At 38.9% G+C, this 27,968-nt stretch overlaps 1 protein-coding gene and 1 long non-coding RNA gene across 4 annotated transcripts in view; both read right to left on the bottom strand.

The window, feature by feature from the left end:
* The window catches only part of LOC121644544 (tensin-3-like), a 33,391-nt gene extending 6,094 nt beyond the window's left edge, over positions 1-27,297 (bottom strand). The window contains exons 1-18 of one of the 3 annotated variants that reach the window (XM_041992572.1): positions 26,967-27,296; positions 19,821-19,982; positions 19,592-19,642; positions 19,228-19,350; positions 18,897-18,961; positions 17,516-17,599; positions 15,511-15,623; positions 14,995-15,055; positions 14,720-14,795; positions 14,499-14,628; positions 14,197-14,262; positions 11,480-11,581; positions 6,124-7,308; positions 2,798-2,949; positions 2,574-2,706; positions 2,400-2,480; positions 740-866; positions 73-596 (exon numbers count right to left, since the gene is read on the bottom strand). In XM_041992572.1, coding sequence (XP_041848506.1) covers positions 73-596; positions 740-866; positions 2,400-2,480; positions 2,574-2,706; positions 2,798-2,949; positions 6,124-7,308; positions 11,480-11,581; positions 14,197-14,262; positions 14,499-14,628; positions 14,720-14,795; positions 14,995-15,055; positions 15,511-15,623; positions 17,516-17,599; positions 18,897-18,961; positions 19,228-19,350; positions 19,592-19,642; positions 19,821-19,973 — 3,226 coding nt within the window. In that variant the 5' untranslated portion in view covers positions 19,974-19,982; positions 26,967-27,296. Of the gene's footprint in view, positions 1-72; positions 597-739; positions 867-2,399; positions 2,481-2,573; positions 2,707-2,797; positions 2,950-6,123; positions 7,309-11,479; positions 11,582-14,196; positions 14,263-14,498; positions 14,629-14,719; positions 14,796-14,994; positions 15,056-15,510; positions 15,624-17,515; positions 17,600-18,896; positions 18,962-19,227; positions 19,351-19,591; positions 19,643-19,820; positions 19,983-26,966 lie in introns of all 3 variants that reach the window. The other 2 variants (XM_041992573.1, XM_041992575.1) reach the window with 2 other exon arrangements.
* On the bottom strand, positions 4,138-6,110 carry LOC121644545. The gene is made up of 2 exons (XR_006011288.1): positions 5,569-6,110; positions 4,138-5,440 (listed from the first exon to the last, which is right to left on the bottom strand). It is a non-coding gene; the product is annotated as an uncharacterized LOC121644545 (long non-coding RNA).
* Positions 27,298-27,968: the final 671 nt, after the last annotated feature.

Below are 27,968 nucleotides of genomic sequence, written 5' to 3'. Positions count from 1 at the left end.
GTAATCATAGAATTTTTCATTTGTGTATGATAGTCAAATGATAAGACACCCACAAGCCAATTGACAGCTTACCTGGCAAAGGTGAGGCTGAGTGTGGCATCTGAGCTGACAAGTCAGGCAAAACATTGGGGAAAGGGATACTCAGGGAGCTCCCACTGTGGGGACTTGAGAATCCACTGAGGGCTGGAGAGGCTGTTCCCAATGAATGCTCTCCATCCGATGCCCGCTTTTTTTCAGGCAGCAATGGGGGCTGCATTTGGAGAGTTTGAGACTGATTCTCCCCATCCACTGAGGTTAAGAGAGCCCTGTTAATGCTCATGTTTGGACAGTCTGTACCATAGCTGTGGGTTGAGTCATCTTGCTCGTCAAAGCTTTGAGCCAGACTGCGATTGAGGGCATAGTGAGCCATACGACTCAGCTGGCTGCTTCGAGGAGAGCTGTGGGAATTAGGGGCAGGGTGGTGCAGGGGAGGAGAGTGGTGACCATAGTCCAGTGACATTGACGGCTGTGGTGGCTGTAGGGCAGACGGGTAGTTTCTTAGGGAGGAATGGTGGCTTATGACGGGATGCTCTGGCCAGGACTGGTTCATACATGAGCTTCAGTTGGGACAAAGAAAATTAGCATTTATATTGTTAATAAACACTTGCAAATAATACCAAAGTGCTGCTAGGCTGGCCAAATAACTAGCTTCCAACTTCTTTTCTCTGATGGTAAACAACATTAAATGTCAGATCTTTACCCATCTGTCTGTTCGTGGGTCCCAACAATGGAGGCAGAGTATGAACTTAGCATCATGTGGCAGTTAATGGAGGAATCTGGCAAAGTCTCCACCCCAACATGACTGATCTCAGAATAGCCACGGGGTTCTGTATGGGTGTCAACAAAATAAAAAAAAAAAAAAAAAAACAATTATGGAAAGCTTCAAGTAAATTTAAGATCACATTAACATAATAGTATTTTATCTTCAAATTAAAATGAATTTCAACACATACAAGTAGGAAGCAAAACAGCAAAAGATTTATATAAAATTATTCAAAAGTTTCTGAAACTGGGAGGTTTGTATATGCAAAAAAAAAAAAAACACAAGATTTTATTCATGCTAACAATATTGAAGTTTTAGTGCAATGAAAACTCTCCACGCAGCCTTCAACACAGCTATATAGTCTAAATATAAAGCCAATCACCGACTACCCCGCCACCACCCATGGAGTCAACAAATCAAACCCGACCGCAGCTAGAAATTAAAAACCTACTGCCATAATTATCTAAAAGCTTCATTTAAAATCAGCCATAGTCTGGAGGCCTAACATCAACTAAAAAGCTAACGCTCCTGCTCAGACTTTATAGCCAGATTTTCTCTGGATTACTTTTTATAGAAACCAGAGGCGCAAAGCTGTAAAGGTTGCTGGTTCTGGTGTCCCAGTTTTTCTTCTGTACAGAAAGAGACACTTTTAAGGGGGAATAAAAGTTTTTTTGTGCCATGCTTCCTGACCCACAGTTACCATGGAGATGCAGCTGAACTGAATGCAGGGATTCTTGCCTGGGTGTCTGAGGTAGAAAGAGGCACAGCAGGGGCACAGATCTGCTCCCAGGCTCTACAAGCTTTAAAACATACTGTAGATCTCCATGGAAACAAAAGGTCAAAGAGACATAATGAGAAAAGTGGGAGTTTTCTTTTTATTGACACTGTTTTTACTTGAGATGTGGCATCCAGTCACAGCAAGATTTATATATTTGATTAGCACATCAATAAGAAAAATTAATTAAACCATCACTCGTCCTGACAGCATTTTAGAATTCATAACAAAGTCAATAGAAAGGTTGGTGCAAGAAAACACAACAAATACACAGGAGATATATATATATATATATATATATATATATATATATATATATATATATATATACATATACATATATATGTGTATATATACATATATATATATATATATATATATATATATATATTGTTAAAAACAAAATTATTTATCTTTTTTTTCAAGCTATGACCACATTGACATTCCTCATATGACAGAAATTGGTTAGGAATCTCCCAGCTTTTGCACATATCTGACAGCTTTGTTTTCAGCTACTGTCGACAACAATGCCACCATTATTAAGTAAATCAAAGGTGAACCAAAATAGACCTGCAGTAATGACTGAGAGTATCCCAACGTGCAGACAGATAGCAGACATGAAAGAAAATTCCTGTAGTTACCTCTCAATCACTGTTTTTCTCGTGTCACTTACTGTGTTTAATTAGCTAGAAGAAATTAAAGTTCATACAACAATGTATGAAAAAAAGTGTTTTTACTTTTTGTTCAGTTGTATTACCCACTGTGTTAAGGTGTCATAGACGTTGTGGCATTTTAAGGCATTTTAAAGAATTCTGAACCCACCATGATTTGTTTTGTAGCTTCCATAAGACATGCTGGCAGAGGGAATTTGCCTTAGATCAGTCAGTTCTGCCATATTTTTTACTGTTAACACAAAGCATGTGAGGGTGGAAAAAAAGTCCAACAGAACCACATGCTCAAATAACAAATAACATAAAAAAAATATACTATACTTACCATAAGGTGTAGGTGGAGAGATGGGAAAGGCAGGAGTGGGTGGAGTCATGTCACTACCAGCCTCAACTACACTGTCCAAATCAGGGCCTTGGGCTCTGTAACCCACACTGTCACTTCTATACAATATGGAATGCTGCAACAAACAACACACACATATATACATGGAAATCTTAAAAGCATATGGAAAGCATAAGGGAAGAAGTGTGCAGAAATGTTGAATCTACCTGTGACTGTGGGGCACAGTAAGCCTGCTGGCCCCTGCAGTCCTCTGTCTCACCCCACCCTGAGTTACAAAAACCTGGGTGATCCATTACATCCCTCCTCTGGCAACTTAGGTTCCGTGTGACACCCACTTGCACATCATTGGACTGGACAGCTGCATACACACAAGTAGACAGCAGCACATTTTTAGAGGTTTACAGGCATCACTGATTTCAATGAAGTAGGTGCATGTAAGCTCATCGAAAGGAAAACAGTAGTATCGTCACCTATGATAACTTTCAGAGAGGTATTCAGCTTCAGTTTCTTTTTTTCTCACCATAAATGAATTTAATCTCAAAGCAATTAAATAGTTTCACAATACTTTTACACTCATTTTTCATTTTCAAGTACAAATTGCTCCAATTTACAGAAAAAAAAAAAAAATATATATATATATATATTTTTTTATATTTATATATATATATATATATTTTTTATCCTAATGTGGCCAGTGACCACACTGGTGGGCTAGCAGAGGGCATGTAGTATATGTGTGTGTGTGTGTGTGTGGTGTGTGTGTGGGGGGGTGGGGGGGGGGGGAGTGTGTTAGGGGGAGTGGGGGAGTTATATGTTGTGATTCCTCTGAGAAGTGCTGCCACTCATCACCAGGGTGTTAATTTGAGCCCTCCCATTGAGCTCCGACCTCTCAGCCCTGAAGAATGCTAATGACGCAGAAGTGCTAATGCCTGGGATCATTACTCACTTTTGTCTGGTGCAAACAGTGCTGTGTGCATACTTCTGTCCATGCTAGTCAGTGAAGAGATGTGTAAAGCAAGCAGCAAGCATATACATGACACTAATCTTTCAAACCTTCCTTTCAGTGTTTTCAAGTCTGCACCATAATATGACCTTAAGTACAGATTGAAAATATCTATTTGTGCATTATTGTGAGGCATAAAACATTTGACCACACAATTTTCAGATCCTTAACAATGTTGGTGCATCAGTTATAGTTTCGTATTTAGATTTCTAAATTCAATATATTGGAAAATATAAAAATAAAATAGTATAGTTTGATATGACAACTATAAGTCCTGTGGAAAATTACCAAACAAGCACACTAATGAAAAATCTTAGAATGAAACATGTCTTTTTTACAGAACCAAAAACTAGCATAAGATATTAAATAATGGAACAACTCATTATCATCAAAACAAATATAAATGTAGGAATCACATTTAAAAAGTAGAATAATTCTAACTTAAACATGTTGATGTATCCAGCAAGTTTTTTTTCTGACCAATTCCCTTATAATGCCATAATATCCATCCTTTTAGAATTTTGAAAGTTTATTAAAACCCTATTTTTTTACAAAGATCAAGCTGCTGCTTTTAATTTTTTTTTTTTTAAGAAAAATGGAATCAAATATAGCAAATAAACTAGGCTGTGTTGCATCGCCATGAGGTGGCAGCACAGGCTACATTGGAAGTGGTTGCAATTCAGTAGAAGAAGTAGTTGTCCTAACCAGAAACAAACATGTACAGGCAAAAAACAACATCTGTGTTGTACACAGGAGGAAAAAGAGGGCTCTTTATCAAGAAAAGCTTAAATATTATTACTATTATTATTAGATAGTATTGTATATCATATCTGGAAAGGCGCTGGTCAGTCAGGTGAGTTTGCAGACCCAGAGCAGCAACACCAGGTGAGTCATGTAGGCAGTTATGTTTATGTTCGCCAACTCAGATGCAATTAAGATGTGTAGTAAGTTTTCTTTGAAATTAGAAACACTGTGTCAAGCTTAAATATAAGCTTTTAATTTTACACACATTGGTGGAAGTTTGAACAAGTTTTACCTTTTTCATGGACATTTTCTTTTTCTAATCTCTTAAATGTAAATCAAAGTGGCAAAGTGGAATCTGGATAGAGTTCCTGTTATGTTTATCAAACATCTCCACATCTGTTAACAAATCTAAGAACATTTAATTCTTGAGAAAAATCTACAAAACGTCCCAGTACAATTCTCATTGACTTCTAATGATGATCTATAGGGTTCATTTACAAGCACTGCTGAAAAGATGCAAAAAGACAAAAGCTAACTCAACTGCAGTCTGTTCAATCTACAGGATAAACCATTTAAATCAAACACAAGATAAAAAATTATTTAACAATCCTCTTAGGCAAAAAACAAAAAGTCTAGGGCCTGACACCTGTTACAAGTGAAATTTTAAAAAACTAAAATTGAAACCAACCAATCCATTTCTTCCTACAGCTTGTTTCAAAATAGCAAAGTTAGCCTTAAGTGTTATTTCTCAGAATGGAGCTCCTCTGTTGATTCGCGCAGACAGGTAAGCCTTAAAATCAAATGGAAAAAACTATGCCTGCGGGCTCACTTGTTCCTCTTCTGGAAATTCCTAACCCCCACTTGCAGCCACGCGCTCATGCTGTGTAACATGCGGCCAGACAGCTTTCCATATTTTCTGTTCCTCACTGGGTTTTAGTATCACTATTCTAAAGTCAACAGTGCACACAGTAGTGTAATTTGGCTAACCTGTAACAGTCAGCTAAATCTGATATCCAGAGGCTGGCATATTTGTAGCATAGAGAGGTACTTATCCCTACAAATATAGTACAGAATGTTTTTGGACGTTTGATTATGTTCATTACTAAAATAATGCTTAAATTTCTATCAAATTTTGCAGCTAGTAGCTGAGAGCAGATAGGATGGGAGATCATTGATATATTCCTTGAATGTGGAAACAGCTTTAATAGATTCCCATTGTAAACAGAAGACTTATTACACTGCATAACAAGCTTAAAATTAAGTAATGGAAATGTTTTAATATTATAGTGACAAATACTGAAAAAATTAGTCTGGTCAGATGAAACTGTGACCTAGGCAGTTCTTTGTTGTGATTTAAATAAGATTTTAAACACTGACTTTGAACAGTCTACAAACAGACAGCAAAACATAGCAGTCTTCACAAAGTTCGATGACAGCTGCTCTCTCTTTCTTCATGTACCTTACTGATCCTGTACTCAGATAGCTACTCAGACAAGTCTGGACGCACTCTTTTCTTCAGAAACACATGGAAAACATCTGAAATCATGCCAAGAACCCTGCTTTTTTTAACTAAAACATGCCAGAGGGGAGAGGGAGAGAAGGTGTTCTTTGTCAGGTTGAAGGGGACGAAAAGTTGATCCTGTTGGAGACAACTATTCAAGTTTTAGTTTTCTTAGAATTAAAAATGCTCAACTTTTCATGAATGTTTTTCATATCCAGGTAATTACCTAAAAAGTAAATGAAAAGTTCTTTCCACGACCACACCCACATGTCTGACTAGCTTACCTGTCTGCTGTGTGTTTTTCAGCGTTGCTGTGTTACTATCGTTGAATCTGAGATTGACGCCATTTGAACATTTGCCAACTGAGCCATTGACATGTGTCCCGTCGTTCTTCTTAATGGAGCTGCTACGGCTCGACATAGGCACGAATGTAGGATCCAGATCCATGATCAGCTGATTGAGCTGATCAATGGAATTGTCAATATCCATCGTCAGAGATTTGAACTCCTCATCTCGTTTGTTATTATTGTTATTGTTGGTCATTGCCTGTTCCTTGTGAGGTGCCATGCTTCTCACAACATCGCCTGCTGTGTCTCTGATGAGGTCCTGTCGTTCAGTGGACAGCCCCACTTTGGCTGAACTGTCCCCCAGCTTGTTCCCAGGGTATCTTTCTGTGTCGTTTCCATCCTCTGGCATGTAGATAAACTGCTGTGCAGCAACCATCTGCTGCTGACGAACCCAGGACTGTGTAGAATAGCTTCCTTGTCTGTACACATGCTGCTTGGGTGTGGGAGCACTGCTGGGATTAGAGGAGGCCACAGAATTGCTCCTCGAGTTCAGACAGGCCTTCCTGGGCTCTCCATAAGATCTCTCATACTCCTCCATAGGAGGAGGTGCAGCATGATGCAGGTGGTGCTGGCTTTGGCTTTGATGTTCCTCTACTCCAGGACTTCCAAAACCATCTGACAATAGGGAGTTCTGACTGCTCTTGTGGCATGAGGATGATAGTGTCCCGAGACTGTCCACACTGTGCATATCATGACCCGTAACGACTTCATCATCAAGGATGTCCGTTTCCCTTTCACGGGGTCGGGCATCTCCATTAATGTGCACTTGTGCTGGGACTATCTGTTGAATGCCCATTCCTGGACCTTGATCACCCATCTCCTCCAGTGAGGGATCCTCAAGACCAAAACCACTTAGGAGCCGCTTCAGCTGGACCTTTTCCTGCTGGCTGGGTCCGTGGTTAGTCTTGATGGTGGTGGTGGAGGTGATGGTTGTAGAGTTGTCTGGCAACAGAGAGGTGCTGGACAGCCCTGAGTCGCTACTGACAGAGAGGGCGTGATCGCTATGGTCAGGACTCGAAGTGGCGGAAGTTGTGCGAGCCCCTCGCCCCAGTGTGGCTTCTCCTCCAATAGGGCTCCTCTTGCTGGCTGGTTTGTCCTGGGTAAGGCCTTGGGAACGCGGTGCTGCAAAATAGAAGAGATGCAGCCCTTCATACAGTCAGCTGGTATGGGCACACAAAGAGACACACAAACAGCAAACTTGCAAAGACAAATAACTGAAAACCATAAACCCACAGACAAGACAAGACTCTATTAACATGCACAGTCACGTCATTCCACAAACTCCAACATTCTGCATCTGTGATTGACAAGGTCACTTATAATCACGCCTCACCTCCTAAAGGCAACATTCCAGACAAGACAGACAAATAACCAGGACATAGAAACAATGACAGAAAAAAATTTGTTAATCATCTTACTAAACTGAGACAAATCACTTAGGTGTCAGAAAAAAAATGCATTAGAAAAACTTAAAAATAAGACATAGTGCATTTGTCCTCTCCTATTAAGCCCCCAGGTGAAATGTCAAATTAGTAATGAGTAGCGCAACATAAGCAACAATCAAAGGTGTTCTTCATGTGCAGGTTATAGATGAGATGTTAAATCTTCTGCATGCTGCTACAAGAATCAGATGGCTATGGATCACATCTGACCCCTGCATTCCTCACCCTACTGCGATCAAGCCACCCTACTCACTCTCACTTGCCCCTTGACCTCAGCATATGTCCAAACAACATACTTAATCCTCATAAGTAACAGAAAAATCACAGAGGTCAGACATTTTGTGTGGCGGAGTTAAATCAGGACAAAGGTAACAATTTAAGAAATCAGGTTTCAGACTTCTGCAAAATGACAGCAAGAGAAGAATAGTAAACACGGAGCAAATTAAGCTGCTGTTTTGCTGTCACTTTCCCTCAACAAAAGACAGCTGGAACATGACTCCTATGCTTCTCTTAAGTACTTGCCTTTCAGTAAAACCATGACCCAAGGATCTGAATACCAGATATGCATGATAAAAGCTCCCCCTCTCTTCGCCTTGTCTACCATCTCTCCCAAAGCTTCTGTTGTATATGGTTTGTACCATCCACTCTCACAAACCTGGATCCTTTTCTGAGCAGCTCCACTCAGAGCTCAGTGCAGGTCAGCTCCATCAGAAGTTTTCCAATAAATCCTGCTAGTGACACTCCTTCAAGCAAGACAGGATCAGGGTTTTATTCTCCTCACCTTAATTCTTGCCATTTTTCTGTCTCCACTCTACCCTCCCACCCCCAAAACACACACACACAAACAGGTAAATCTCTTACCTTTACCATCCCTGTCAGTTAAGCATATGAAGTAATCTCAGTCTCAGTTAAAAACAAATGTGAGGAAGACAAAAGACAGTGCAGACTCATGAGGACAGACATGGCTTCTACACAGCGGTAAGGGGCAAAAATCAAGAGATAGAAAAACTTGGCCCAGCTTTCTTTCTCTGCTGAGGTGAGAGTGTTTGAACTCCACACAAGAGAAGGAGAGGAAGGGGGGCTTGAGATCTCCAAATAAGGGCAGAGGAATGTAAACAAGTGAGGCGGAGCTATGGAGCAGAGGTGGGCCAGAGGAAACTAGTAACCCGACCTCTAGCCCCTGCATTAGGGGACTACCCCACTGGGGAAAAATAAGAGACGAAAAAAAAGAGGAATAGAAAGAATGAGAGCGGACGGCCCAGAAAGGATCTGAAGATGAAAACAACATTCCTGCAGCTCAAGACATTTTCTCTCTGTAAAAAGACACTTTTTAATTAAAGCGATCATTAACTTCTGCTGGGAGCCCTGGGCAACGTTCATGAAAAGTAGTAGCCGAGTTGTTTTTCTCTCAGTCTTGGTGTGTCAAAAGAAATTATATGTTTGCTGTCCTTATGTACCAAACTAGAAAGAAACAGATGTGCCCTAAACCCAATTATGGGGTTCAAGGAAAACAGTTTTACCTATCTGGATAACACTGACGAGACAGAGATAGTATGTTCTTAGCTTGTGAACTTGAGAGAATCAGTCAAACCAGTTTTATCTAGCATTCGTCACGTTGGCTGTTATGGTACACCAGTCCCTGAAAAATCCACCAATTACAGTGCAGAGAGCAGAAAAACCACAACTTTTCCCTAGGCTACTCTCCTATCACAGGAGGTCTGGTTGTGTATGGCTGTGCAATTACCAAGCCTTTTCCATTCTGTCTCGTTTCCTCGTTTCTCACTATTCCACACCTCCTAAATGCCAAAAATGTGAGTCAAAAATATGACGATGATCTTCCTTATTTTCCACAATCAGTTTTTAAATATTATCACTTGAAGCAATATCAGGCCATACAGGCAGTTTTATGGTGGTAATCCTCTGTCTATTCATCCTGTTCCATCACTAAATATGTTTAGAAGTACATTAAGTCCAGATACACTTAAAGCTTGCCTAAATACTTTGAAATATTCACCTTGTAGACAAATACAGACATTTGCTACAATGGATGGTGACATGCCACCTTTCAGCTGGTTAGTATTGGGCTTTTCCAATTGACTTTTTATTTCACAAATCAAAACAACTGTCAAACAATTTAGCTGGTGGCAAACATGTCAATTCATGAATTGAACAGCTCTGTGCATGCTGTATGCTTTGCTTTTTTTTAAACCAGTGGGATGCAGCTATACTTCTTCTGTTACTTCTGGGCCTGTACCAGAATGAATCTAGCCAAACATATACATGCAACACTAACTTGACTGCCAACGTAATTGTTTTAATGTGTGAGTCAAAGCTGAAGAAATTCAATTTAGCACAATTTCAGTTTTACTAACATGTTTATATGTGTTTTATAAGTTTGGGCGTCAGTACTGTGTTTTTTATATGGCCAGTGGTAAGAATAGATTCTGTATTCTAATTTGGTTACACTGATTCCAGAGAGACTACAAAGTGTGAGTTTAGACATAACCGTACCACCATACTGCTATACAAACTTAAGTAAAGAACCTTTCAGGGAAAGTCATTTTCTAAAATTTAACTTAATTCACATGTCACGATAAACACACACTTTGGCAAATCCAAAAGAGTCACTGAAGTAAATGAGGTTTTCTTTTCTCAAACTTAGCACTACAGTGTTAAACGATTTTTAGACTTCCTCCTCTTGACCAGCCTCTAGGCGACAGCCTCTCTGAAGCAAACTGGACCTGCCAGAGAGCTGCTGGTAAGTACATGCTGAATTCCAGCAAAGCTCCCAGTCTTTCCTCTCACAAGTTGTGTTTACATGAGAAAACAAGACTGTAAATATCCCACATGAATGCTTTGAAATAAAAGAAAAAAGAAACTTTTTTTGTTGTTATTTATTTTTGTGTCTTTGCTCTGATGAGTTTTTAATTTTGACTGGTGGTGCTTTCATCACATTCCCAAAAGTAGGCATAAAACTATGTGGATGTGTTGGGGTACTTTAAGTGAAAATAAAATAAAAAGAAAGCTTGTTTTCTTCAAGCTGAAGAACCCTCAGTGAATACTGGAAAAGGGTGGATCTGTGTTTTTAATGCCGCCACCATGTTGCTCTATTCTGGGAGGTTGTTGTGAATTCTGTGGTTCAGTGGAGAGCAACAACCACAACTAGGATGGGACGCCCCAGCAGGGTGGCTCTGAGTCGTGAGTGTGTGTGTGTGTGGGAGCAGTAGTGAAAGCATGCATACTGTATGTGTGGGATGGCTAAAATATGCCTATTCATTTCATGAGACAACTAAACAGAAATTTCTTGAGAACTATCCACTCTTCCTCTGAACCCAGCATATCCTGCATACAGAAGCGTTTCTCTGTACTTTACATAGAAACAACCATCCTTGCCATTCTCACCATCAGTCTCAGCCTCCAGTCTCTTCTCTCACCATAATCAAAGTCTTGTTTCCAAAGGCCTGCCTACCTGGGTTTAAAGTTCCTCTCATGAGTAAAGTTCCTAAACATCAACTCTACCATAAACCAAGTTTGTTTTAACCATGTGTGGATGTTAATGAAATCACAATAACGTGGGCCACAGGGGCCGTCACACTGAGTTAATTCCTAATGAGAAAGAATTAGTGTGTTTATGTAACAGTGAAACAGATTAAACTGAAAGATAGGAAAGTAGGAAGATAATAATAATAATAATAAAAATAAAAATATTTTTATACTGTTTTATTACAAAACAAATAGAAATATGTTTGCTCAGTTAGTATGTGATTCATCATGTGGGCTTTGGTGTTGTTAAAACAAAGTCTTATGAGTCGATGACTCATGTTGCAGTTAATGCAGCATAGCAGCTGTACCTTCACCATCACAGATGTTCTGGTACGAGTCCCAGCGGGTTAGAGGATCTGCTGTGTTGTAGTCAACAATAACATCTGGTCCATTATGCCACCTGTCTGCACCTGAAGCATAAAAAAACAGTTATTGTTGATATTCTACAGAATTTTTTTCTTTTCTTTTAACAAATCTAACAAGTAGGAAAGAATTAAGAGTTTTAGCTTGTACAAAAGTTTAATAAGCTGGGGATGGCAGATATTTCTTGACCAGAGATGCTAAAGCCAAAGGAAAGTTAGCTCATAGAATTAATTATTTTTCCATTTCTTCTTCTGCACATTGAAAGCAGGATATAATAATAATAATAATAATAATAATAATAATAATAATAATAATAATAATAATAATAATAATAATAATAATAATAATAACAGTGCATTCAGGGTGATAGCATGTGTATTTATTAATTTATTAGATTATGTTATTGGAAGCTAAATGTTCTTTCTCTGTTTAAAAAAAAAAAACAAGCCAAGTCAAGCTAGCTTTGGTTGTAACTTCATGTTCACCACGAAGTGATACTGAGATGGTGTTCTCATTCATTTCTTAGTAAGACAAAGCAATTTATGTACTTTTGCAAATTAGTTCAATTAGTCATTTTTGACCATTTTCCCTTTTTTATGACGCCAAAACATAAAGTATTTGAAAAGTACAGTAATAGATTTATTTACTGTATTAATATTCACTAGCAAAGCAAATCTCTATGAACAGTATGAATGAGGAATTAAAAAGATGTACAACTATAAACCAGTTTAGAAATTATAATAATAATAATAATAATAATAATAGAAAAAAACACTTATAATGCAGCCATAGTGTAAAATATTCTAAATGGTGACACAGTGAAAGTTTAATAGGTATGATTATTAAAAGAATATTATGTACAATATTTTTCTTCAATGTACGGTAAATAACTGTTGATAAGTAAACAGGAAAGTAACATGACACTATATTCAATATGTATATGTATAGATATAGTTTGTGTTTTGTGTGCAAAATATATTATAAATAACTAGATAGTAGGGCTGGGCGATATGGCCTAAAAATAAAATCTCAGATTTTTTTATAACCAAATCCGATTTCCGATTTTAATTGATTTTCTTTTCTTTTACAAAACATAAATAAACTTATTAAAAACACTTATTTGTTTATATAGATGAATGCCAGCAAAAATAAAGCACATAATGTCATAGCTTTTCCACCATATAAACGACTTCATATCTTACATAGAAATATGCAACACAATGCATCCGTGATCTCTTTCCATCTGGATCCTTATCATACAGGATCCACTGCAGGAATTATTCCCCTAATGAAGGTTGTCTCTTAACTAGGGTTTGTGGGTTAAGTTGACTTCTGCATCTCATAGAGAGCAGCATTTCTCACTGCAGTTTTATGCACAGCTAAATCCCAGGCGTGAGTAAAGGGTCATTTCACTGAAAATCTGTCAGACAAACACCGTTCTGGTGTGAACGGAGGGCTAAGTCTGCTGCTAACTAACTATGGAAAAAAAATCCCGATTTTCATAAAAATAAATCTCCAGAAATGGAAAATTCGATTTATCGATTTTATCGATTAATCGCCCAGCCCTACTAGACAGTAATGGCCAATTACATGGGGGTAGGCTTAGATAAACATCAGCTTCCTCCTACCACGTTTCAAACATAAATTTATTATTTTTTTACTGCGATGACTGTACATGGATTTAGATTTGAGTTAACATTATCGTTTGCCATGTTAACGTGATAGCTATACTTTTATTTCAATGACTGTTTTTTGTTTGCTTTTTGTTTGTTTGTTTAGTTTATGTTCAAAGTAAAGAATTCCAACTAACTAAAATCTGAAGTAATCCTTTAAAAAGTCATAAGAAATGTGAACTGAACACTTTCCCATTAACTGGTTTGAAGCACACGACTAGACTGTGAGAGTGGCAGGCCATGTTTATTGTGGCTGTGTTAACCCCCCCCCCCTCTAAAAAAATACTGTGTTGGACATCCATACAAGGGTTGTCCAAGGGGGGGGGGGGGTGTTGTCCTCATGAATTATTTTAATCTCTGCATATATTTGGGATATTCTGTCATGGAAAGATGACATTCATTCGAGTTTAATGTGCCCTGGCTCGGACTAGAGACAGCTGCTAAATCACATTATTTCAATCTTTGCCAAATGTGATTTAAATGTTTTTACATGCATATCAAAAAGCATTATTTCAAAACAGGCAAAAAAAAAACTCAAGTATGTTTCTAAACTTACATTAGAGGATTTCTTTGTCTAAGTTTTTCTGTTTCCTGTCATATTTGCGTATTCACATCTTCTAAATTCAAATTAAAAAAAGCTTTGGAACCCGAACTATTGAACTTCCAGAATGTGGAAGATTACTCTACTAACAACAAAACAAGAAAAAAACAAACAAACAAACAAAAACCACGAGAACACAAATGTAGCACTTTGTAAATCATAGGGACCCACATAGTTTCATTCCTGTGGGGTTCTGGGGCAGCACATGCTGTGATTCTTTACTCCTCTGTCAGCACACACTTCACACTACATTTCCCCTCTGCAGCATTCCACATCCCCTCTCACCACGGGGATAAGGGGGAGGTATGGAAATAAAAATGGAGAGCGCACTGTGTCTGCCTTTCTAACTACTTCTTCATGTACAAATGCTCCAGAGGTAAGAATCTACCTGGGATCCTCTCTGGTCCCTCGGAGAACACCAGCTCAACTTTACCATAGTCTGGAAATCTTGGATCTGAAATGATAGTATACAAGGAAATGTCATAAATGTAAGCTATTCAGAAGCAGAAAGATAAAAGATGTTGTTGTAGATTTTCTCAGTACATATAACATGTTCAGGAAAACAAGATTACAAGTGCCAGATATAAACTGACTTCAGACCCAGCCTTGCAGATGCTATGTGGAGCAGAAGAACTGCTGTTGGCTAACAGTTGCAAGTTGAGGCCTGCACTCGGGGTTTTTCAAGAGTACCTTTGTTGGCAGTCTCCATGTCCTCTTTTTCAAACATCAGGTTGTAACCCTGCACTGCTCCCGTGTGGAACTGAAGCCGGAAAATAACCTCACGCTCCGAAGTCCTGTCACTTTTATGATAGCATTTGATCTACAAGAGGAAACAAAAACATGCCGTGATCACTGCAATCAGCACAAATGTTGCTATCTCTGCAAATGCAGATTGTTTTTTTTTTTCTTACCATGATGTCCCCTTTCAGGAGCTGGGCGGGCTCCAGAGTGATGCATACACGGTCTCTGTGGCCTGGACCAATGTGACTTACACAAACAGGAGAGAAGACAGTCAATACAGCCAGAGTGTAGAAGCAATTACAGATATTTACACAAAGCAGTGACTCTGAATTAAAATTAACATTAAGCCAACTTAAGCAAAAAGCTGCTTTAAAATGGAGCAACATTCTTTGTTGTGAACAATAGTGTTCAAATGACTGTGTGACTACACGTGTAATCTACTTACTAGACTCCAGATGAATACACTGCTTGCATTCCTTGGTAGACCTTGATGTATGGGCGACATGCTAAAAAAGATAAAGTTCAAAATGAATGTTTTTTTTTTTATAAGTGCCATGACAGCATGACCTGAAGTAGGCTGTTATGCAGCTTCTCATGTTACTTTGCTCACATTCTAAAACTCGTGAGTTGTTGTGAGAAAGGGATTTTAGCTCTATGATGTGATGACAAACTTTGTTGTTTCAAACTGAATTAGTGAAAACAGCAATTTCCACATAAAAACACAATGGTGTGAATTCCCATGGTTCCAGCAGGAACTGGAAAGTTCTCCACCTCAGTTCTGTTTATGTACACAACCTCCATGTGCCTGAACATGCAAGTGTGCGTTGGAATAGTGAGAAACAAAGTTCATATAAGACTTCGGCTTTAACTCTGATGTGGTTGTGTCTGAATTTTATTTTTTTTAACTGTATTATCACTTGGACTTGCAGCTGTGTATTGTGGTAAACAAAATGAGTTTAACCTCCGGCAGCATCAATGTTTGGTATCCCATGAAGAATGATGCAGTGCAGGAACAAGGGGGACGCATTGATCTTCATAGATCCACTTAGTAAACTGTTGAGGATCCAAACATACCTGACAGGAAAGATATGGATGTTAGCACTAAGCAGGACTATTACAAGGATTACCACAACAGAAAAAACGCTAATCCAACATGGATAGCTAACATGTTATAACCAAGCAGCAACCTCCGGCGGTGAAATGTGAAGCCTATGCAAAAATGCAAAAAATTGCAGTTCACTCCTCATCCGCTAGGGGCTGGCTCCAAAACAGAGTAAATCCCCATAGAGGGTCATGTTAAAAAGACCAACTTCACAGCAGAAATAAACGATTAAAGCCTAGTACAAAAAACATTTTAGGATTAATAGATCAAGTTTAACTTCATGACAACTATGAGGGGGTGGATTTTTTTTTTCTAACTCCTCCATTTGGATGTTATTTAATCTTCAAATTTGGCATAATTAGGGGTGTGTCCTTTTGAATAACATGTATCCAATCTCCGTGGCAAGAAGGAAGTGCAGCACAAACGCGGTTTTTAGTCGGTTAACATTGCGCCTTAGCTTTAGCCCACCTACCTTTATTAGCCGGATTGCTCACTATAAGACTGAGTTGGCTCAGTTAGCTCTTAGCTACAGGCAGCTCAGAGTTTGATAGCTGTCATTCAACTTTACATTATCACTTAAATAGCCTCAAATTAAATAGTTAAACCTTTCAAAAAAGTTACTAAATGGAAAATACATGAGTGTGTTCAGAAAACATGTAAAGGACATTGAAGGAATAACGAGTGAAGCTTAATCCACCAAGTAAATTTCCAGTCACTTAAGTACTAAGTCGTAATGTACAGCATCAATGTACTGTATTGGAATCAACATGTAGTGGGGATTAAATGATTTAGTTGACCATGGTAACCTGTAGGAAAGCTCCTGAAAATGATAAGAAAAAATGTTTAAATCAATGCAGACTGTGACAAGCAGCCAGTGGATGCTGGAATGTAAAGGAGTCTTAGTGCCAGTCAAAAATTTAAGGCAGATGTTGGTGCCAGTCGGGGCACTGACAAATGCTAGCACAGAGTGCATTACTGTGGTAAAGATTGAAGAACAAAAAGAGTAAATGGACTGCACTTAAACAGTATCCATTAGCCTTAGTAAGGTTATTCTCCTTAACTTATTAGCACCTCAGCAGTGATCGTGCTGGAAGGAACAACTCACTCTACTAGCGGAGCCCACTGCCAGAGTCAAATGAACTGGTTTAGCCACAGCAGCTATATTCTCAAACAATATCCTTGTTCATATTTCCCATATTGTTTTAGAAACAAATAAAAATAAAAATTCCTATTCTGTACAATCTTAAGCACAGGGGACACCTCATTTGCTTGATGAATGTGATAATGACTACAGCATGGAAACTGGTTCAATCCATGTTTGACCTTATTGAAGTTTTTAAGAGACAGATGTTTTTTGAAGTCTGTCTGGAAAAAAATTCTTGTAAGTATCAAAACAGAGCAATGAAATCTCCCAATTTCATAGTAAATTGCATAGTGTGAGTAAGTAAGTAGGGATCAACATCACAGTTTATTTTATGCTACATGAGAAATTACTTTGTGCAAAGAACAAAAAAAGGTCAAATATCTAGTGTGGCCCAGTTATCATTGTTGAATGTTTATCACAGACAAACATGGAGACAGGGCTGCTAAAATAATCCATTTTTAACCATCCGTGTGAGCAATGATGAATCACACATGGCTAGGATTACACCAGGTCACCATGGGACCATTCTCATTAAAACCATAAACAACAACTAGCTTTTGACTAAAAATAAATAGATAAACAGCCCTGGGACAACCAGTGTTTTCTATTCAATCGGCTTGGTCGGAAATCTGACTGGAAGGCGACATGCATCAAGTGAAACTACACACAATGATATGCATGTTTCAGAGCAGAAGGGTGTGCTTTTATTATGGGTCTTACCGTTTCTGCGAAGGTGTCATCAGAGCTGAGACTTTATCATCGTAGTATTTCCTCATGGCAAAACGGTCCAATGCCTGATCAGCACTTTGAGGGAGACAGAGACGCGCTAAACACTTTAGGTAATTATGACTCCAGAGAGAGATTACACTCTGAACTATAATTGAATAGTTTTAACCTTCATTTGAGTTAGGACAAGTCAGACATACACACACACACACACAAACACACATGCATACACGCAGATAATTGACAAGAGGGAAAGTAACTGGAGAGACAGAGGATTCCAACAGAGAGGAAGAGAATGCCAGCCTTAAGTAAACACAGTGAGGGAAAAGGGGACAGAGAGAGGCCAGAGTGTGTGCACAGCTTGGCTATTCAGACAGACCTAAAACCAACAGGCGCTACAGCCTTTCACTACAACTCTGTTTTTTCTCTCATTGGCCATCTCTCTCTGCACCCCCCTTGATCTATTCCATTGTAAATCGGCCTTATTCCCATCTCCTGTTCTTTTAGCCCTTTTTTTCTTTTACATTCACCCAGCTGGACTAGTCTTCTTCAGTGGGACACAAACACTTAGGAAATCAGGGATAAGCAAAATTGAGGGCCAACGTATGCTCATGCTACGATGTCTGCTGTGTGCAGAAAGGATCTGCATAATGACATAGCACCAGGCCGTGTAAATCTCTGTGTTTGCTACATCTCTTGACTTAACAGCTCCCTGAAGCATCAGCAACTTCCGAATTTGTTTGACTGACAATGAGTGGAAAGTCCAAACAGGTTTTCTTCATCATGAATGCACTTCTTGAAACTGACACTGTGGCCAGAGGGAATCACAGTAACTAACATGCTTCTAAGTTGATTCATGCAATTCAATACAGGGTGATTCATTGCATAAATTGTGTGGTTTTTCTTTGAATCTTAAAGAGGAAGCTTTTCTTTGAGTCACTTTCTGAATCACGTTAGCCTTAAATTAAAGGAGGTTAAATAAATCACTGTGGTTGACTGATGACATAGGTTATGGTTGACAAAATGAGCTTTTAGGGATTGTTGTGGCTTGCTGTTGACATTGTTCACTATAAGTGGGTGTACTCATATAACAATAATAATAAAAGTTTTTTACTTGATCAATCCTGATTGGAAAATTCACCTCTGCATTTGACACTTCTCTAAATGTACTAGAGAGCAGTGGGGTGCCATGTTTCAGCAGCCAGGGAGCAGTTTGAAAGGGTAAAGTGTCTTGCTGAACGGCCTACAGTTGTTGACTTGTGTCCCGCTGATGACTCTAGACTGGGTTCTCCAGACCCAAACTCAAAAAAATTCTGACTTCAATGAACGAGACAAAAAAAAAGACAAGAGAATTTCAGCATACGGTGATGGTTACCTGGCTGATACATCAGTGAAGTGCACAAAGGATGAAATGACAACACCAATTCGACCTTTGCCACCCTAAAATACAAAAGTGAAAAATAAATATTAATGTAATAGAATGATTCAATAATCATGTGGCACTTGTGCCTTTGCTTCATTTTAAAGGTTCCATTTGGTCTCCAACACATAGCTCATATCATTGCTTATTTAGCCAAAAGCATTTAGTTTACCCATAATCCCTTTTTTTCATCATTTAAAATGGGTAATATGGTTTCATCTGGAGCTTTTGAATAAATCAGCAACTGAAATTTACAACTGGCATAAAACTGCTCATGGACGCTCACCCTGCAGTGTATAACAACCACATGTAGGGGGTCAGCGTTGAGCCAGCTCTCCATGGCCTTGCAGATGGTGCAGATTTTGTCCAGAGGTGGAGCATGCAGGTCTGGCCAACCTGTATCCAGTGTCTAAAAACACATTATTGTTCAGTGTAATTACGCCATATACCAGATCTCACAACTCACACTCTGTGGTAATCAATGATGCATTGTCTAAAAAGGCTGTCTGGATAGACAGAGTTGATTAAAGAGGATTGGTAAAGATATAGATTACAGTGCACTACTTTTTTTACCCCCCTACTTTCAAAAGTGTATATATGACTGGAATTTTAAGAACTTCCAGTTAAAATAGAAGGTGCAATAATCTTACCTTAGGATTCATTTTAGAGAGATCATGTCTTCTCTCAGACAGGTTAATAATCTAAAGAAAGAAAAACACAATGAAGCACATCACTTCAAATGTTTTCTCCAGATGATCTGTGTCCTCCTTTAACACAGATCCTATGAAAGCCCGTCAGCCGTGGCATCAATACTGCTAACACTTTGACACCTGGCAACAGCACATTTAAGGGTGCAACACATGGACAAGCAGTACTGACCAGATAATTATCTGCATGCTTAGACTTGAGCATTCGAGTGACATCCTTCAGGTTGTGCGAGTAGATCTCCTCAGAGCAGCCCCAGGGGAAGGACACAGCAATGATACGTTCTGTAATATATGTCAGATCGAGCTCATATCCATCCTCCATCATGAATGTTTCCTGTTAAAAAAATTCAAAGCAGACATACAGAAAGATCAGTCCCTTCAGCTCTCTTACAACATTCCTATTTTAAGCAGGTGACTCTACTTAAGTCAATATTTGATGGTCAAAGTCCTCAGCTTCAGTCATTGTGTCCAGGTTATCCACAGATATCTTTAGTGGCTGACTTCATTTAGAGATTGTAAGATAGAGGATGTCTTGTTTAAACTGCAATGGTTAACACTGGGTGTCACAAATACCGTACTGGTTTAAACAAAACAAGGACTTTTTAAACACATGACAGATAATTTCAACTTATCTGCACTTTAAAGATAGTTACAGAACAGCTGTATTTAAGACTGGCCACCAACAATCTTGTTACCACAGATAGTCAGTTGGAGCAACAGTGACAAAGAAAAAATAATTCCAGTTGAAACCAGTTGTTGTAAATCCCTGAGTGGCAGCGTGTCCCTGTGACCTCATGGCCATGAACTTCCTGCTGTAGTGGTCTAGAAAAAGAGCCTGTCTCCCCCTGCCACCCCACCACAGACACATCCCTTACTCTCTTATCTAGTCATCTCTGTGCAGCCTGCCTGTCTGTCAGCTGGAAAACAGCAAGCTGATGCCTAGTCCCAACAGCAGGATTGAAGTGATTAGCTAAACTGACAGAAAACTGAACAACAGATAACACAACAGACAAGTCAACACTGAAAATTTTAAGAGTAAGAATCAACCATCAAGTGTAAAATTAAAACTGCTAACAGGCAAAGAAAACAATGTGGACTATCTTATTATAGTGGAAAACCTCAGGCTCTGGCATTTATGTGCATGCTACTTTCACATGTACACCGAAAACTGTTAAAGATTAATAAAGATCAACCACACCCTTTCATGGAAATGGAATTACCTGATAGAAGCCTTGCTACATCATGAAAATTGCTCACCGCACAGAAAAAATAACAAAACAAAGAGCCCAAGGTGTTGACCTGGCCTCCAAACTCCCCAGATTCCAATTGAATTGAACATTTGTGGGATGCGTTGACACAAACCCAGTCAACAGAGAACTTATTCCATAACTCAATGGAGCAAAAGAATTTGTCATACACGAGGCATCTCAACTACAGGGTTTGCAGTTTATTCCTCACAAATCATGCTATTTTAGTTGCAAAAAGGTTACATCTATCTTTACAGGCATCACTACAAGCCACTGATGATGATTGATGATGGCATATATGGAAAAAGTGTTATAGGTTTAATTTTGAAAGTATTTTAGAATATTAATTAATAAACTCAATCAAATCCTAAGCAACAAAAATAATGGATCTGCACAACCATATATGGGAGTTTACCATTTAACAGGGTCTGATTTTTGCTTTAGGTTTTACATTTTACACAAACACATTCAAAAACAGAAACATATTTCTAAGGCTAACAAAGACATAATTGTGCCTTTTGAATGACTTTAAATAATCCACGGACAAGAACATGCCCATCAAGTAAGTCTGAGAAGGCTGCAGGCTACAGTCCACCACGTTGAAGAAGGGGGGGGGGGGGGGGGGGGGGGTATGGTGCCATAAACCAACCCTCAGAGCTGAATGAAGAGTCCATGTGAAGAGGTCATCTCTCGGGGAAACTGAGCAGTGGTTTTTGAGTGTGTTGGTAGAGGTGCTGGAAGCTGGGGGAGGTCCTCAGGGACTGTTGGAACGAGTCTATTTCCTCTGTGCTCCAAGGAAAAACTGTCAACTAATGGGAAATTAATGAACAGATCAGCTAGTACTTAGGACTCTTTATGTCCATGGCTGGGTCAGAGGAGGAAGGCAGCATAATATTTTGGAAGTGTCAAAGTACAACACCTAACTAGAGATGGAAAACTCTACCCAACAACTAACCTAAATGTGACCTGAAAGTGTATCAGGTTAGGCACTGACTTTATTTGGTGCACATAATCACTGGTTAAAAAATGTGTTTTAAAAAAACCATTTGGTGTAAAGGTTTCTCTTTTGTTGAGACTTCTTTTTGAGTAGAAAGTTTACTACTCTTTAGCATATGAGCAAAAGCAAACAAGCCACTATTACTGCTAATTTCCCAGCTTGGGATGAATAAAGTACTTCTATCTATCTAATAGCTGTTTAGTTTAGCTAAACATGGTCACTTGATTAGTTTCAGCCAAGCATCACAAAACGTGGCTACTCTACCTAAAATCAATCTCATAATCTATTAAAAAACCACTTTAAATGTAAATAACATAAGGTAAACAAAAGGGTAAAAATAATTGACTGAATATATATTAAAGAAGAAAGCAAAAAGCCTAATAAAATTATGGAGCAGTCATGATGTACAAATAATTCTATTAATGTATTTTATCTAACAAATTAACTACTAATTGTTTTCCCAAGGAAACAAACTACATATAAGTATTTAATAGGCTATTAAAAAGTAGGAAAAGATGTAGGTATGGTAGTTAATCTGACTAAATATCTATTTTAGTCTGCATTAAATCTGCATAGTATTTTTTATCATACATATATTACTTGTATTTAAGAACTTTTTTTAAATCTCTTGCATAGTTATTGGTGTGCACAGCTACATAATATTTGTAGAGTGGGACTACTGTGTCATTAGAAAAACATTCTGATATTACTTCAAGAGGTGCTACTACTGTTAGCAATGCTAGCACTCACAGACTTCTTTAAACTAAGCTAACATCTTCTTCTAATAAAGAATATAAATATATGTTGGTCTAGTCATTATGTGAAATGTTTTTATTCTAAAAAAAAAAAAAAAACAACACACAAAGACATTTTATTTTCTATATAAAAATACCATATACAAAATACCATACTACAATAGTTTCAAACTTGTTAGCATCATCATAGCATGTGGAAAGAGGGAAAGGCTGCCATCAGGGAGCAGCAGTCCCATCAACTGATACTGCACCCCCTAGGAACCACTATTTTCCATGCATGTGTTATGAATTTGTTTGACTGTTATTTTTACTGCCAGCTAGTGAGAATAGCCATATTTAGCAATTTAGTTAACTAACTGAATAGCAATAAATTGACCATTGCCAAGCAGCTATTTACTGAAGATTGGTCATCACTGTCTCATTAGTAAAATTTACTCCACAGACACTTGCACAAAGAGGTAAATGTATCTGGAGGATAGGATGCAAATTAGCTGTTAGGGGCGACTCACTGAAAAATCTTCCACAATTTAGTAGTGCTTCTTTAAAACAAGTCTCTTTAAAATTTAATAGTTATGTTTATGTATTTAAGTCTCCCTTAGGTGGGGTCTACCTCCTCCCCAAGAATGCTGAACCAATGGTTCCAACCAATCCAAATAAATCCCGTAAATAAGCACAAAAAAGTACTAAACTTCATCTCAGTGTTCATTCATGTGCAGCACTACCATAATCAATCTCATTTTATAACTGTAGCCTACAACTTACTCCCACTCAACATTCAAACCAACATGACCAACTTGCCTCAGCATGCACTAAAGATAATTGGTCTTTAATTTGCACTCACTGCTTTTGTTCTTGGTTTGAAGCACAACATTAGCCCACAAAGGCAGAGTAAGCAGTGGCAAAATATTCAAATCCAGAGCCCACCCATGGGACAGAGAGGTTGGCAGAGAAGTAGGTTAGACAAGGAGACCCAAAAAACAAAAACAAACAAACAAACAACAAAAAACAGATGTCCAGGTCTATGGTGAACAAGCTGCAACAGGTTTACCAAAGTCAGGAAGTTGGGGGATTAGGGTGTGTCTAGCTCCCCCAGCTCCAACCCCTGCAGGTAAGTGCTTGACTAGGCAGTGCTGGTGCTGTCAGCCACGTTTACACATGCATGACCATTAGCTGGAACCTATTGCAAATGCCTCTCTTTCAATTACCCTGAAAGGTGCTGAAAATAAATAAAATAAACATTCCATTTACAAGTATAATACACCCTGAGAGGAATAGCATGTTGTATTATAGTGCAATCAAGGGGATGAAGTATGTTTCTATTTCAAAAGCCACACCCTTCAAATGACTCACCCTGTATGGAATCTTCCATTTTGCACAAGCAGGTGAACCACAAGATAAAAGAAGCGGCATCATGGCATCAGACACAAACTGAAGAAAGAACCATTTCATTATCCAGACACGTGGCACTAAGGGTTAAATCATAGCCTAAATTTGTGAAGAGTGACCTCATAAGTTGTCTTCATATTTGAGTCGACTGGTGACAGCAGCTGGCAAAAACTGTGCATACCTATCACAAAAAACAAAACCGACCAAATCCCCAGTAACTAAATCCATTTGGATGATAGTTTAGGTGTGATTAGTCTGTCTGCAACCTCACTGATTATATTTTCCATTACTGATTATATTGTGGTGATCATTAGATTGTGATTGTGAAGACAGGCATAATGAAGATGGTGCAACCCACAAGTGTAAAGCCTTAAAGGATCTTCTTTGTCTTTGTTATATAATTTGAAATATGACTAATCAGTAGGTGATGAGAAAAAGAAAACAACATAAAATTCACAAGCATTACGCATGTACACACATGAAAGCAATCAAACACACCATCCCCATACACACACCAAAATACAACTGAACTGCTTCTGTTTGCTTAAACGTCTCTAGATTATATTTGACATATTGTGGTCTCTATTTTTGGACAACATGGACATTTTATTGATCTGTTCAACTTAGCTTACATGTCTGAAATCTACAAAGGAATTTTAAAAATATAGTTGACCAGGACTAACTTTATCTAGTGGATACCAAAGTGCAGTTTCACTCAAAGTAGTGCGAAATCTTATCCAAGCCCAGCAAGACAATACATGTGTTTTGCATATTTGGAAAATGTGGTTATACAGTATTGTCTCCTTGGGAGACTTTGGACAGGTTAATGATCTACTAAACTGTTTAAAAACTTGAGTAACATCTGAAGTGTAATAAATGCCTTAGAATATCTAGCTGCCTGTAGGCTGCCTGTTGGACTATCTTTTTTTTACTTAAACATTTTAAACTACATTCAGCTACATTATGTCCTTGTGGCTTTATCTTCCTGTTTGTACTCCAAAAAGAACTATTCATAATAATTAATAATCCCATCAAATGACAGTAGTTCTACAAGCAGAACAGATTTGCTCAATGTCTTTGTCATCTGGCTGCTGGTATTTAGTATCCATGTCTAATAGCCATCAAATCAACTGGATACAATCTGCTTTTATTGTTCCAATTCCAAGCTGCTCTTTATTCATACTTGGCAAAAGTGTGCATTTCATACTGTGGGATAACATGTCCGCAGTGACATGGCTGGTGTAAAAGTCCAGAGAAGGACAAGGCCACAGTTTGTTCTGGCCTTTTCCTGTCAGGGGCTCTGTATGTTTATGCTGTGGCTTTGACACCCATTCATAGCTGAAGAACTGAAATAAACAAACCATGAGAAATACTGAAGAAGAAAAAAAAGCCACAGAAGTGGGTGCTGGGTATTTTTAGCAAGTTTATTTTGCAGCCCTGGAACTCTAGCGTGTAGTTGTCTCACATTTTCATGAGGTATTATGAAGGAAATAAAAATGATAGTCTCAGGTCTGAGCAAATCTGTGCACAGTTAAAGTTCCCAAAGTGCTTCCTAATTTCCATTTTCTATCCCAAGGTCATAGTGGAATGCGTTCCAAAATGGATTATGTTCCCACTTTCACTCTCCCACTCTCTTTCCCCCATTTCTTGCCTATTTGTGCCCCTTTATTGCTTTCATTCTCCTTCCTTCTTTCTCTAGATTGCTCTGTTTTAATGACTTACACATGTCAACCAAGTGTCTGTAGTGTAGTACTGTGACAAAATGAAATGCCCCAGTGCTCAGTCCCATGCTTCAATCAGTGTTCTGTTTACAGTACACAACCCCAACGCTTTGCCAACCCACACTGTCAAGATAACCCATATTACTGTCTCTGAGAGCCATTTGTAAGGACTTTCCAATAAAAAGTTTAAAAAGAAAGAAAATGATGAATAGTGAGTGTTGAGATGGTATTTCTATTACTCACATTATTAAAAAAAATTGCTATGACTGCTGCTTAAAAAAATGACTGCTAATTGTGAATTTAAAGTGTTCAGATCAACTTGCATGGTTTATGCTGACAGAGAGGTATGCAGGAGGGTGTGGATGCAGGTGCCCGTCTGATTTTCAAGGGAGCCGAAATCCAGGTGAACAGGGCTGTAGCTGCTGTGATGTAAGGACACATGTACATGTCATCAGCTATGGCTGCATGAGAGGCAAAGCCCTCAGGCCACAAATACTGCAAAGCAGCTGTAGCTTAAACAAAAGAGACTCCTCAATCTGTTTGTCTCCATCATTTAACCACTGGCTGAAGACTGTGAAGAATAGTGGACAAAGTCTGGCACATTTCTTTTTGAGCTCTGTAGACTACTGGGTACAAGTCTTCCACAATCATGGTCCCCATATGTTTCACATTATAATGGTCTTTGGTGCACCATAACCCACAATAGCAAGGAACCCTAAATTATAGCCAGTGCAAGACACAATTCACTGAGGAAGACATTTAAAATCTAAAACGACTCTGGGAGGTCAGACCAAGCTGTAGGGAGTTCAATTTAAATGCTTTCAATAATACTCTTTCACAGTTTGGGGGGGAAAAAAATCACAAGTTGAGTTTTTGCTCAAGTGTAAATGACTCCTTTCTCTGTCCACAAAGTCCTTACTGAAGAGCAATGAGCACACATAGACACACGCACACAGCCAGCAACACATACAGCATCTCTGGTTTGGGCCAAAGTAAATAAAGAGAGAAGTAGCCTATTTTACGCTTTGAATAAATGGTTTAAAAAATTACATGTGACTGAGCAAAGGATTGAGAAGAAGAAGAAAAAAAGATTAAACGTACTCTGGAGGGTGGAGGTCTAATCTTGCTTTTAAGCATTGACCAACCAGACTTTGACACCCCCCACCCCCCTTGCTTGTGTCTGACTGAAAAAGACCACACGCTTTGCCTTACCTTCTAAAGTGAAAGCAGGAACTTTCCTTCTTCTTTTTCACCCTGTTGATTGAGAATGAGTGCGCTAAAGTCCAAAGAGTCCCCAGTCCGTCAGACAGGCTTAGTGCGGACTGAGAGGCTCATTTCCCTCTGCTGGAATGTGCTCTCAGGCTGATCAGAGGTCGCGTACTTTTCCCAGCTGGACCTGCTGCTCTCTTCAGCTTTCTCTGCGGCGGTAAAAACGGAAGACTTTACTCGCTTTCTGAACTGCTGTTCCTGCTGTTTCTGCTCAGTCTCTAGTCCACTTCCTCTTGTCCAGGTTGAGGCTGCAGCCTCCGCAGGTTCTGGCATGGGATAGTCCTCCCCCTGCGCCGCCGAGCCTGCCTCCCTTGTTCCCTCCTCCTTCACTCCACCTCCCCTCTCTGTGTCCTCCTCCCTCTACCCCCGACTCCCTCCATTTGTTCTCACCCTCACTCTTCACACGCAGACGGAGACTTCCTGTTACCCCCAAGAGTACAGGATCCCCAAACCACACCCCCGACTTCACCCATGAAAACAATAAAATTCCAAGGTATTTACTCATAAAGTGATAATCAAGCGTTCATTTGCTCTTCCTTTAAAAGTACTACTTAAATTAACTCATGGGAAGGCCTAAAGATACATGCACATTATTATCAGACTCCACAGCAAGTATCAAAAACATATGTTCTGCAGAGGAAAATTTCTTTCCAATATTTTACTAACATTTCGCTTTGGATTAATAGTATTCTTGCATAAACGTGTATGCAGCATTCCTCTGCAAGATACCAAAAGTTAAACTATTTATAGCACCTTTATACACTTCTTGAGAATTGTATAAAGAACGTATAGCGGTGCAACATTGCATACTCATTATGGTCATCATAGCGTCCCTGTCTTCAGAGAACCATAACTCTACACTTTCTTCTTGAGCTTTGAAAAATAGTCCTGTTAGTTTTGGGGGGAGGTTTCTTTCAGCTTTGTTTTTGTCTCTGAATGCTGAAA

The sequence above is a fragment of the Melanotaenia boesemani genome, chromosome 8 (assembly GCF_017639745.1).
Source record: "Melanotaenia boesemani isolate fMelBoe1 chromosome 8, fMelBoe1.pri, whole genome shotgun sequence".
Classification (NCBI taxonomy): Eukaryota; Metazoa; Chordata; class Actinopteri; order Atheriniformes; family Melanotaeniidae; genus Melanotaenia; species Melanotaenia boesemani.
Note: the sequence above shows the minus strand (reverse complement) of the source record. Positions and strands in the feature narration are given on the sequence as shown.